The following is a 12717-nucleotide window of genomic DNA, read 5'->3' as shown; positions in this document are numbered from 1 at the left end:
GGCCAGCGGCCCCCCCGTGTTCCGCACGGGCGGGAGCCACACGCCAGCAGCCCCGCAGCTGGGTGAGGGATGCCAGTGAGGAGGCGATGTGCCGCTTCCCTCCCGCTGGCTTCAGGGCCTGGGTTGGCCAAGGGCTGGTGGGGTCGTAGGGCCTGGGCATCCGCGGCTGGGGTGAGTTTCACCCCGAAGAAAGCCAGGCCACCGGCTCCACCACCGAGCCACCGTGCGGTGAGCGCAGGCAGCTGGGAGAGGGGTTTCATCACCGTGCCCTTGTTCTGAACCAGGGTGGTAAGGAGGGAGCGCTCCTGCAGCAGCACAGCCCCAAAGCTTACAAACCCCCCCCTGTGAAAACACCCCGTGAGATTCAGCTACGCAAAACCTACCGCTGCACGGAGGGGAAATAACCGCGCGGTACCTGCCACGCCGGCGGGAACAGCCAGCGCAGCAACGGGACTGCCACACGCTGGCGAAGCAGTGGGCAGAGCCTGCCCCTGGCCTCAGCCATGACTCCAGCTCCAGGAACAGCCTGGGGCTCCCCCTGTGCTGCAGCGCTTTGCCCCCTTGCTCGCCCTGCCACAGCTCCTCCCACGGGGCTGTGGAATGATCTGTTCTAAAAATGCCCCCGAAAAGGAGGGGGGACGGCCTGGCAGGACATTGCCGCCTTTCCTGGACACACGCTATGTGGAAGCTGGGTGTGAGGCTGGGGAAGTGATGCTGGCCAGGCACTGGTGCCAGTGCCAGTGCTTTGGACATAGAGGCCGGTGTGCCCGAGTGGTGCCAGCCCCGAGAGCTATCTAGGCCACAAACCACAGGAGGCCTTCGCCTGACTCTCAATACTCGGAATTTTTGAGGTGCAATGCCAGCGAAGGCTCCTGCAAGGCACTTTGTCACCGTGGGCTGCAGGGCGCCGTCGGGCGCTGCCCCAGAGCAAACCCTCGCTTCCCCAAGCAGGGCACGGGATTGGCTTGGAACGTCGGCACTGCTGCAGCCATGTACCGTCCCACCTTCCAAAGCAGGCAGAGCACGGCAAGAGGAGGCAGCACACAGCAGACACCTTTCAGAGGGCTCACACGCAGATGCACAAGAGGGATTATTCCCAAACCCACACTCATGCCCTGTCTTCCTTCCCCTGCAATTCCCCCAGCTCCTACCAGTGCTGAGCATAATGGATCTCGCAGTGTAGTTCGATACTGATCCTCCAAATCCTAAAGACTAAAACCCTTCGTGGCTGCTCTATTTATAACAGTGCCAGTATTGCCTCTGCCACCAGAATCCTGATTTCCGTCCAGCCCGATACCATTAAGATGCAGCGACGTTCCCCCAGCTCCAGTGCTCCAGATAGAAAGCAGCTGGCCTGCCAGGCTCTGCCTTCAAGCTTGGTTTGTTCCTTTAAAAAATGGCAAGGAGAGCCCGTTTGTTTCGCAGTAATGCACCCAGGAGATTTGTCCTCAGCCTCCTGCGACGCCGGGGTGGCTGCAAGGGGGAGCGGAGCGTGGGTGGGTGGAGGTCGGGGCGGCACATCCCATGCTGTGGGCACGGAGGCTGCGCTCTTTGAGAGCCCCTGGTTGGTTTGTGCTGCGGGAGATGGGCTCCAATGCTTCACTTCGGTGTCCGCGGGAATGTGGTCAGTCACCTGACAGGGCAGAGTGGGAAAGGAGGGACCAGGGCGCTGCGCTGAGGCCGCACCAGCTTATTTTGGAAACTTAATGAGCAAAGCAGACAGAGAGACTGCAGGGATGGCGCGGCGCCTCATGGAGCTCCTGGCCACCGCACTGGTGGGGCTGGCCCCTCTTCAGTCCCCATCCCGCTGAGATGCCTGCGAACGGTCTCAGTTCTTGCTTTTGGAGCTATGCCTGACACCCACCGGTGTGAATCTCAGTGTGCGAGTCGCCCCGGCAGCCATGCTTCCCTGGGGACGGGCAGACACGCGCACCAGATGGAGGCAAACAAAGCTGGAGCATGAATCCAGAGGGAACATGGATGGGCTCCAGGCTTGACTGGATGACTCCGGAGCGTGGCTGTCTGCAGGACACTCCCCAAAGCCTCCCCCTCACCGTCCCCCTTCCGCCACTGCACGGGGAGCGCTGTGCACTTGCACCATCATGAAATAACTTCAAAACAGTGACGATGACTTGGATGACCGGATGGAGCAACAGCCCTGTGTCCGGCGGGGCTTTCCCACGCTGTGCAGCCAGAAAAGCCTTAGGGTCTGCCGAAGATCTTCCTTTTGCCGCTGGTTTTAGACAGAAATAGAGTAGGAAGAAGTGGCCACGCGTGAGCCTTTGGTTTGACAGCCTGGTGGCTCTACTGAGTTCTTCATCCTCTGCTGAAGCTGTATATTGAGCTGGGAGAACTGAGGTCTAAGCATCTCCTCGTTCACCTCTGCAGCAGTAAGAGCACGAGCTGAGGCCATTCATGTCCACTGAAGTGACAGCTCTTACTGCCACAGCCAGTGCTGATCCCCCCCTCTGAGCAGCAGCATCCCTGGGACGCATGCAGCCGGGTGTTCCTGCTGCGCAGGGAAGGTGTGTGGTTCAGTCTGAGCACTTCGCTGTGGACAGATGGCCTCCTGCCTTCTGTGCTTGGGCTTTCCAGCCTGTGTCTGAAACGTCGAGACACAAAACTGCTGGAGAGCAGCTGAACACAGAGCCCTGAAGTGACCTCCAGGCACAAAGCGGCTCAAGTGACACCGGGGCAGCAGCCGGGGCCTCGGGGATGTGGGTTGCTGCTATTCTTCTCTGCTTCTCCAAAAATTAGACGTGCTCTCAAAGGTGCATGGGGATGCGCTGGAGTGGGGCGGTCCCTCCGGGAACTTGGTTGCTCCTCTGCTCCCGTCTCTTAGCTTCCCAGGATTAGCTGCTTCCCAGGATTTTTGGGTCGCAGGGCTGATGCTGCCGGGCTGGAGCTGAGATAAAGCAGTGTCTGGTGTGGCCTGCAGCGATGGCTTCGGCTGCCTGCCCAGCCAGCCCGCAGAGAAGCCACCACAGAGGGGTGGTGGAGACAGCAGGGCACGCGCAGCAAAGCAACCTCATGGCGGGCTTCTGCGGGGGGGCTGCATTCATTGTCAGCATTTGCCCCCATCAGGGACCTGCTTAACCTCCCTGATGCTCCTTGCAATAGCGGAGAGCTCCTCGGTGCTTCCCCTCTCACACACCATGCGGGGAGAAGGAAGAGCAGTGGGGCCGCAGGCAGGGCAGGGGGGAGCGGGGGGCTCGCAGCGGGCATTGCGCAGCTGCAGCATCTGCCATGCACCAGTCGCATCCCGACCCACTCCCGGCCAGGCAAAGGTGCAGAGCACGGGAACGCCCTTCTCTTTGGCCAAAGGCAGATCGGGAAAGAGGAAAAAGCACTCGAGAGAAGGACGGGTGAAGCAGACAGCCGGTCGCCACACTGGCGGCACAGCCTGCCTTTCTCTGCCAAATCCCCCGGGGAGCTCTGCAAACCTTTCTTGGCGCTTCAGCTGTGGGTTATAGGACAGATGGACACATCTTCTTCAGCGGCAGGGAGGGCTCCTAATGCCCTGCCAGGGCGTTTCTGTAGAGCTGGGCTGGGTCCTCCCTGGGGACGCAGGGAGGGAAGGGGACATTTTTGGCCTCAGCCCAGCAGGGCTGAAGCACAGCCTGCACCGGGCACGCTGCAGGCACGCTCAGCGGCATCCCGCGCACCCACAGCCTGCGCGAGTGGCAACACCCTCTGCCAGCGAGGTTCCCCTTTCCCCGGTGCTTTCAGAGCACGCATGGAATGTCTGTTCTCTGAAGTGGTCCCGCTCGCTGTCTCCATCACCTTCAGACTGGCTGTTGCTCAGTGTCAGCTGCTGGGCAGAGCAGGGACAGAGCGGCGGCGCTGGCGTCGGGCAGCGAAGCATCGAGACCCTTGGCGGGCAGGCAGGACGGAGGGAGGCAGGGGCAGGCGGCGGCAGGAGGGGTGGCACGGCACTGGCACGATGACAGGGATGAAGTCAGAGTGGCTGCAGAGCTGTGCTGGGAGGCAGGAGAGGGTGGCAGGGGAAGAGCAGCGCTTCCTCGCAGGCGCAGAGTTTCTGCTCATCAGCGGCATTGTTCTCTTTCATTTATCTTTACAGCTGGCTGCTCTCTGCTCCCCGCGCGGAGGTTGAGAACGGCGTTTACTGAGAGAAGCAGCCTTCCTGCCAGCCTGTGAGCGCAGGCGAGCCGCGCCGGCCACGGGAGACTCCTCGTGGCTCTTCCCGCTGCAGATACACACAAGCCCTGAGCAGCCCTGCTGGGGCAACCGTGGGGCTCGGGGAAAGGTTGAAATGGAGGATTCGGCAAATAAAACACCACAAACCCCAGAGCTCAGGCAGGATTGTCCCTCTGAGCACCTCAATGGGGCATTTCAGCTGGCCGAGTCCCTTCACGCTTGCCCCGTTGAGGGCTGAACATCCACTTTCTCACGGCGGGATGGTTTCAGCCCACTACGCCTCGCCGTCGGGAAGCACATGTTGCTGCTGTATTTACGTGTCCCACTTCCTTTGCAGCAGCCATTTGCACGCTGCAGGGCTACGCGGAGTGCACGCGCATCCTTGCCAGCAGACAGAAAATTTCCTGTGCCTGGAAGCATTTGTGCAGAGAGGCAATTTATTTCTCATGCGTCTTCCTGGCTAAAGCTGGTTACGGTGGCTTTTGCTCTGCTCTCGCTGCTGGGGGAGAGCTGCAGGTGGGGGAGAGGACAAAGCCAGGACAACAGAAAACTTATTTACATTGACAGACACAATAAGAGAATTACACTTACTCTAGGCAGGACAAGCCAGTTCATCATCTTGCCTTTTATCAGTGGCAGTGTGTCCACTAGAGCTCTTGTCCCCGGGCCGATAGCACGAGGGGGAAGATGCTCTGCCCTGCGGCTGGTGCCCTCCTGCCCTAGTGTTAAATATCAGCTATTGTAAAAGCTTCCTCGGATTTTCCAAGTACCATTTGTGATCTCAGGTGTTTTCCCGAAACCCACTCTGGAAGTGCCTGTGGCAAAAAGCACACAGGGAAGGCTGGGGAGCAAGAAGTCGCCGTGGAGGTGGGCAGGAGCTGGGTGTGTAGGTGTTATCCAGCCCCGACACTGTCCTGCGCACTGGGGCTGTGGAGAACCGACATGGGAGGCGATGCTGAGCGGGAGCTGAGGTGTCCTCAGTACCTTCATGCAGGAGTGAGGGATGCGAGGCAGAGCCGGTGCTGCAGTCCATCGGCACGGCCGGTCCCGTGTCATGGTCTGGCTTGCTGACATGGGGAACTGCTGGAAATGCTCCCGCTCTGCTGGGGCAAGACCTGTGTCCAGTGATGAAGATGACATCTTGGGGAACAGGCTCAGCGCTGTGTCAAAGGCCCCCGTACGCCAGCCCAGGGGCTGCCGCAGAGGAACACCGCCCGAGCTTGCAGCTCTCCAGCTCCGCTTGGTCCCAGCTTCCAGGAAAGCTGCTGGGTCTCTGCAGAACGCTGAGTTTCAGGCACGGCTGAGCCCAGCACCGAACACTGCCACCCCGATGGTTTTTCCCCTCCAGGTCCCTGCTCTGCCTGCAGCCAGGATGTGAAGTGAAGCCATCCTCTGGGATGGAAGAGGCTGCCGATGAGAGAGCCCTGCCAGAGCCCGGCCCTCCCAGAGCCCTCTCCCGCCACCCGTGTCCCCACCGCCCCCTCCTTCTCAGGGCACTGACCCCCGGCTCTGGGCCGGCGGCCGCCGTCCCCATGGACTGGCGACCCCGAAAGCACCAGCGCCTGGCACAGAGGACCAGCTCCTGACCCGTACCGACACAAGCCAGGAAAGGAGGAGGCTGAAAATAAAAAAAGCTTCAGAAAAGAATGACAGGAATTATTTCAGGGCTGGAACAACCTGCCTCACACTGAGCAAGTGAAGAAGCCAATCTGTTTAGTTTATCTAAGGGAAAGTTAAGAGGGAACTTAGACGCATCTATAAATACCTACATGTTGGGAACATTTCTGATTGCCACCGTCCTTTATCCTATCAAACAAAGGCAGCAAAATTTCCTGGGGCTGGGAGCTAAAGCGAGAGAAATCCAGGCTAACAGCAAAGTGCAGATTTTTTAATGGGAAGGATAAATAACCATCGGGCCAGCCAGGGTAGGGACACAGCAGATTCCCCATCGCATGAAGTCTGAAAATCAAAGCAAAGCAGCTGCTGCTAAAGGAGCCATTGCAACTCAGCCAGACATCCGGGGCTGGATGCCGGAGCCGCTACACTCCTCAGTCTGGGACAGTTAGGATATAAATCCCCTAAAATCTGATTCTTCCCGACTGATCCGGCTCTCGCCCCCTCGTGGGTTTTGCCCCGTAACTCCCCCATCTGCGGTCACAGTTCCTTCCCACTGGCAAAGAAAGACAGGCAGCCAAGCTCATCCTCCCGTAGTGTTCAGAAAACCACCATCCCGCCCTTCCAAAACCGGTAAAGATTTGGTGAACATTTGAAAACATAGACAGTAGCAAGAAGAAAAGGAGAAATTAAACATCAAGGGGAAAAAATGGGGTGTCACCCATTTTATTGCAGTCCAGAATAAGAAGGGAAACATTTAAAAAGGAGAGAAAAGCAGCAGAGCAATTTTTGTATTTAAAATATTTCGGAAGAAGACTTTGACTCAGCAAACAAGCATTATTTCAAACTATGCCAAGGAAAACAACATTTTCATATAGTTTTAAATCTGCGGTGAGCTCCATCCATCCCGGCCATTTCATCCATCCCGAAAGCGCATTTTGCCCTTCGCTCGTCCCTAAAGCTCCCCTCATATGTGTAGCCCAAGTGATGCGCTCGCCCCAGGAGGCAGCTGAGATTTACGATGCACATCCAAATAAATGCTGTTTCCAGGTAAATAAGACAGCAGAGAAAAGCTCCTGGTACGCTGAGGAATGGACCTGCCATTTAAGAGCTCAGAGAAAAAAAAAAAAAAAGGGAAATCTGCAACGTGGGAGTGTGCCAGTGCTGGGGGGCGAGAGGGACGGGGCTGGGAGGATTTCCAGCTCCACGCAGCCTCTTCATTTCTGCGCCATATCCACCTGCCCTCCCAGCCCTGAGGGCTGACACGGGGCCACGGTAAATGCTAACGCAAGGGGATGATTTCGGTGTCATCCAGCCTGACTGCGAGATTTCCTAGCCTGAGCATCACCAGAATAGCCACGAGGAAACCCGGCCAGCCCCAGGCAGGGAGGAAAACACCTGCCCGACACAGTCCCCGCGGCGCTACGGGCACACGGCCCCGGTGCTGCCCCCTCAGTGCCAGCCACCGGCCGGGCTGCCAGGGTGGGACGCAGCGTGGGGCGCACGGAGGCTCACCTGGGGCAGGGCGCTGTGAGAGCTGAGCACCAGGCTGCAGACGCTGGCCGGTGCCTCTGTCCTCCGTGCCGTCACCCTCACCAGCCGTGGTGGCGTCCCCGACGCTCTGTCCCCAGCTCCCGCGGGAAGCATCTGCTCGCCATCCCGGGACGGATCCTGAAACGAGACAGGGGGTACATGCGGGTAGGGCAGGCCAGCTGCCTCCAAACCCCCCCCCAACGCTTCTGGAAGGGCCAAAATGAGCTTTCCCGCATGCAGGGGGCTCATACAGCCTTTGGTGAGCATCCCACTGCCCATGACAGCCCGCCCCGTGGGCAGCGGGGTCACTGCGGGGGACAGTGGAGGCTGGCAGGCAGGGGACTTCGAGACTGTCCCACCCCATTTCATGTTTCAGCAATGCAAGATGCCTCAAACACATTTTTTGCAGAAAGGAGAAGGGATTTGGCGGCGTCAATGGGCTTGGGCTGTGTTCGGTGCAGCCCAAGACCGGCTGCTTTGCTCGTCCCCCCAGAGCACAGGGCACTGCGGGGGGAGCAGGAACGCCCCTCATGCTGGCTCCACCAGCCCTCAGCTGCTTCCCTGCTTGCTTCCACATTGATTTTTAAATGTCCTTATTGACTGTCACATCTCCTCAGGGCCCCACAGACTGGCCTGGCTGCAGAGACTGGTGGCCGTTGCCCGCAGAGCTCACTGACGGGTGGATCAAGGCTACAGGAGACGCAAAAAACCAAAGTGGGATCCCACTGCCTATGGTATGACATTGCTAAAAAAATTGTTCACAAATACAGACTAGATATGCAGGTTTGCCTTTAAATAGAGGGACGGTCAACGTGAAGGGGGTCAAGAATAAACAGGATTAAAATGGTTCCTGAGTCAGAGGGGGACAGATATCTCCTGTTGTGGGCAGTTTTGTCCCCCCTGTTCCTGATTATCAAACTCCTTCGAATTGTGTTCCTCCCTAGGTGACATTATTCAGCTCCATCATCCCCGTGCACCACTCAAACTTGGTGTCCCCACAGGTATATGATGGGAAGCCAGTTCAGTCCGTGAGGCAGAAATACGGTGTTTATCCAATAGGATTATTTCACTGAAAGGAGGAACCCCCAAATTTTTGCATTTCTGCACAAACGTTCCTGTATCCCCAGTTCAGGGGGATCTCAGAGCATCCCTCGGGCAGGGACAAGGCAGTGAGGGGGGGACGGGAAAAGCACCCTGCAAAGGCACAAGGCAATATTATTATATGCCTCTGAGATAACTGAGACCCTACCGCTCAATTTCTGCCTCCCCACCTGGTGCCGGATCTTTTAAAAGGCTGTTGAAAATTAAAGAGAATGCAAATAAGAGAGACAGAAGTTATCTGAGAGCTGGGAGAAAAAAAAAATTCTGAAAAGGGAAACTTAAAAGACTCAACCTACTTCACTTATCAAAAGCAGCCCGCGAGGTGGCTGGATCAGAGAGCCCAAACGTCTCCGTGGGAGACAGCGTCTGACGGGAGCAACTAATCCAGCTGCAACAGCAGAGCAGGAATCAGAGCTGATGCTGAAGCTATTTGCATTAGGAGTAATTCAATTAACACTTGTGAACCAGAGAAGTTGCCTCATTAATGAGACAAGCTAGGACAGAGGAGGTGTGGAGACACTCTGGGTGCACTGGCGGGGCCGCGGTGGCCAGCAGCTTCCCGTGCCCCCTTGCTGCCCACTCGGTACAGGAATGTGCATAGTCTGGCTCCGCAGCATCGTGCCGGAGCGGCTCTTACCTCGGGGAGGTTTTGGGGCTCTCCGGGTGTGACCGCAGTGCCCGGCTCGCTGGCACCATGCTGCTGCCTGGCTCTGCCGCGACACGCGTCTGGGCTGGGTGGCTGCAGGGGTGCGGAGCGCAGTGTGAAATCATAGAATTCATGGATATCTGTAAAAACAGCATGAGAAACATCCACAGGACCGGGAAGGCAGCCCAATGCCAGCGTCCTGCGTGGGGTGCAGCACCTCTGCACACCCACTCTGTCCCCATCATAAGTCTGAGCCCTCTGTGAGAGGCTTGCCCCATGGTGCGGGGCTGGGACAGGGCTCTGCTGGCTCCCCACCCTTGCCGCGCTGCCCACCGTGCCCCCCCCCTGCAAGGCAAGAGGCGCGATGGGGCACCTGGCTCAGCATGCAGTGCCCCATGGCTGCGGAAGCCACAGGCATTTCCACGGCGCAATCACCACACGCTTCACGGGGACTGAGAGCAAACCGTCCTCAGCATCATCCAACACAAACCCAGCCCATCCTGCTCTTCTCCAGGCTGTGCCAGCCCCACGCGTGGTCCCATGTCCCTTCTGCTTCCAGAAGCCTCCTGCGCCAGGCAGCCTGATGCCGCCAGGCTCTTCCCTCCTCATTGCTGCTCCCCACAGCCCCTGGCCTGCGGAGGGACCCCCGGTCCCACAGGGACAGGCAGAAAGGGCACAGGGCACTAGGACAGCAGGCGCGCGGCGTGCAAAAGCTGATGGCTACAGCCATGTTATCTCCAGCTCCTTCCCCGAGAAATTCCCACCTGGCACGACACTACCTGCGCGCTGCCACGAGCAAGTGCCAGGTATTCTCACTCCGGGCTCCACCGACCTGAGTCTGCTGCTGTAAGTCCCAGTGGCTCCGGAGAGAGGCGTGAGGACGGGGTGTCCCCGCCCTGCCCTCGCTGCTCCAGAGACAGTTACAGGGTGACAGCGGGACCTGAGGGCAGCTGCTGCTCGGGTGTAGCTCCGCAGGGGTTGTGGGAGCCCAGACCCTCTCCTACCCCTGTGAGGGGCATCCTACCCTCTCCCGGTCACAGGCGGAGGATTGCAGGGAGCAGCAGGGCTGCAGTGCGCTTTGCTCCTCCACTGCTGCGCACTCAGGCGGCTGCCGACCCCCCGCAGCCCCCAGCCCATCTCCACGGCCAGCTTGGGCACTGACCTCCAGACCCAGCACCTCTACGGCAGCAATGAAAGCCCATATACCCATTGCAGAAGTGTTTCATTTCAGAAAGGGAACCACATCAAAAGCGAGAAGCTTTTTTACAAAGAAACCAAAAGGGGTAACAAAGAGGGTAAAAAGTTTGTGGGAGGCACGGAGGCTATTTGAAGAGACCCCACTGGGACATCAGAGCAAATGCCACAGTACCTGGCCGGAGGATGCTGGAAGGGCAAGAGGGAGGGAGGCAAGGCTGGACCACAGGGATATTAAAAGCCAGAATACATTCATCTAAACAGCTGAAGCTGTGTCCAAACGAGAAAACCAGAAAGGATGGTAAATGCTGCCAGGTTAAAGGTAAAACTCCAAAAGGTCGGCCAAGAGAGTTCAGTAAACGCCTTGCAAAAGGCATAAAAAAAGTAACAAATCCCTTCAAGCACCTGGGAAACAGGAAGCCTGGCGGAGCCGGCGGGGCCAAAAAGTCACGGCAGTATAAATAAGCACTCGGAGCGGGGAAAGCCGCAGCAGGAACCGGAGTTCATTTTCTGTCCCCGCGTCCACTGCGGCAGAGGCTGGAGAGCCCCTCTTCTGCCAGGAGCCCCGAGGGCAAGCGGTGGGTCTTGGCTCGAGGGGGCTGTGGCCGTTCCCCCGGCACTCCCTGCGAGCTCGGGGATGAAGCGGCTGTGTCGGCCCTTCAGTGTGCCATTTCTTACCTGAAACTATGCCACACTGAGGCACCATGGGGTATTAAATGCCCACTTTCTAAAGATTTCCAAAGGAAATCTGGTGAGTGCTCGGCAGCATAAGCAGGGAGGTGCTGAGCACTGCCCGGGGCTGTTTCCCGGAGAGGTTTTCACAGAGCAGGATTGCACCCCCAGACATTAGTTCCCATCCTCTCCCTGTGCTTAACCACAAGCCCACGCACTGCAGCAGCACATCCGTGTTGCAGATGGGACGGGGAGCAGCACCGACGCCCATCACCCAGCTCCCAGGGGCTGCCCGGTGACCTCCCAGCCCCAGGGAAAAAGCCGCTATAAATCTCGGCTGCCGGCAGAACGGCTTTGTGCCCCCGGGGAGCCCAGCCAGGCAGGGCAGCCGCCCCAGTCCAGGGAGCACCGTGCCGCTGCCCGGCATCGATGCTATCACTGCCAGGCTCTGTCCTGTGCCCTGGGAGAAAGGGACAAGGGGCAATGACGGGAGGAGTGGGAGTCCCCAGATCCAGCCACCGCACCCGGGGCATCCCCCTCCGCAGCCCCCCCTCTAGGTGCCAAGTGCGCTGCCGGCAGCCCCCTCAAGCACGGCGAGCAGTCATCACACAGCCAGACAAACGAGACTTTGTTTTCGTGCAAAAACATCTCTCCCTCTGGTTATAAAAATAGTCATTGCGCAACGGGATAGCAGGGGCTCCTGGCCACACGGATTATGCTTGGAACGCACAAAACTTCGCACAAACGAAAACAAGATTTGAACAGTCCCGTCGCAGCGGTGCACTGCTGCCGGTGTCCCAGTTTGTCACCCATCTGCTGCAGGAACACAGCCTGGGGCAGCCAAGCTGGCAAAGTGCCTGCGGAGCAGGAAGCTTGTCCTCTGAAGCTTCCACTCTCTCCACCTTCAAAACCCCCAGCCCATTGCGGACGCTTGCTGGGAGAGGGAATCGTTACTGGCACCAGGGGTTAGAGAGGTTTCACGACTGGGGGATGGGGTTCAGGCAGCGAAGGGCACAGATGTGACGGGGGTACATTTTAGGAGACATGTGCATGTGGCATTAAAGATAATTTAAATATACACTGGTTTCTTTCTTTTCTTATGGGCATCACAAGTTGCACCCAAGTCTGCCTCACCCACGCACTCTTTTTCTACCTGAAAAGCCTCAGGAAGAGGACGTTGGGGTAGCAAAAGATGCTGCTGCATGTTCTGCCTTACAGCTGAATTTCTGTTTGATGACAGTGTAAATCCCCTCTGGATCTAATAAGGAAGAGTAACTCAAGATTTACAGAGATTAGAAATTGCCTAACAATTTCCTCCTGGGGTCAATATGTCAAATAAGTGTCATTAAATATTTCTATAGCACCAGCATCCCAGGGCTAATGCAGTGCCCTTGTGCCAGCCGGCACGCGCACTTCCAGAAAATGACATTTCTTCCCTGAGATGTGCACTGTCATCAGCTGCGTCACTGCAGATTTACCCCGAGCAGAAACCCCAGCCCCGCTGCCGTAGGGAGGACTCACACCTATGGCCGCCACAGCAGAGCTTTCCAGCAAGCTATGAGTCTCCATCCTTGGCTATAGGGTAATTTATAAAATGAGGAGTCATCAGGGCTGGGAATCCTCCGGATTCCTCCTCTTTTCCACCCTGGCTCCTGTAGCCACCCGGTGAAGCCGAAGCCGCCATCCCCAGCTGGCGAGCCCAGTTCCTGACTGGAGTTTTGCACCAAGGGAAGTGCCGCGGGTGGGCGACAGCCTGCCTCTCCTCCTGCCTCTGCGGCAGCCGGGGTATCCCGGGGGCA

At 58.0% G+C, this 12717-nt stretch overlaps 1 protein-coding gene across 1 annotated transcript in view; it reads right to left on the bottom strand.

Annotated features, from left to right (window-relative positions):
- The window catches only part of DLG3 (discs, large homolog 3 (Drosophila)), an 86922-nt gene that overhangs the window by 70150 nt on the left and 4055 nt on the right, over positions 1-12717 (bottom strand). Inside the window, exons 3-6 of the mRNA XM_009881809.1 lie at positions 9044-9192; positions 7288-7443; positions 5634-5776; positions 3872-3935 (exon numbers count right to left, since the gene is read on the bottom strand). Coding sequence (XP_009880111.1) covers positions 3872-3935; positions 5634-5776; positions 7288-7443; positions 9044-9192 — 512 coding nt within the window. The remainder of the gene's footprint in view (positions 1-3871; positions 3936-5633; positions 5777-7287; positions 7444-9043; positions 9193-12717) is intronic.

Source organism: Charadrius vociferus, unplaced genomic scaffold, assembly GCF_000708025.1.
Source record: "Charadrius vociferus isolate BGI_N301 unplaced genomic scaffold, ASM70802v2 scaffold472, whole genome shotgun sequence".
NCBI lineage: Eukaryota > Metazoa > Chordata > Aves > Charadriiformes > Charadriidae > Charadrius > Charadrius vociferus.
Note: the sequence above shows the minus strand (reverse complement) of the source record. Positions and strands in the feature narration are given on the sequence as shown.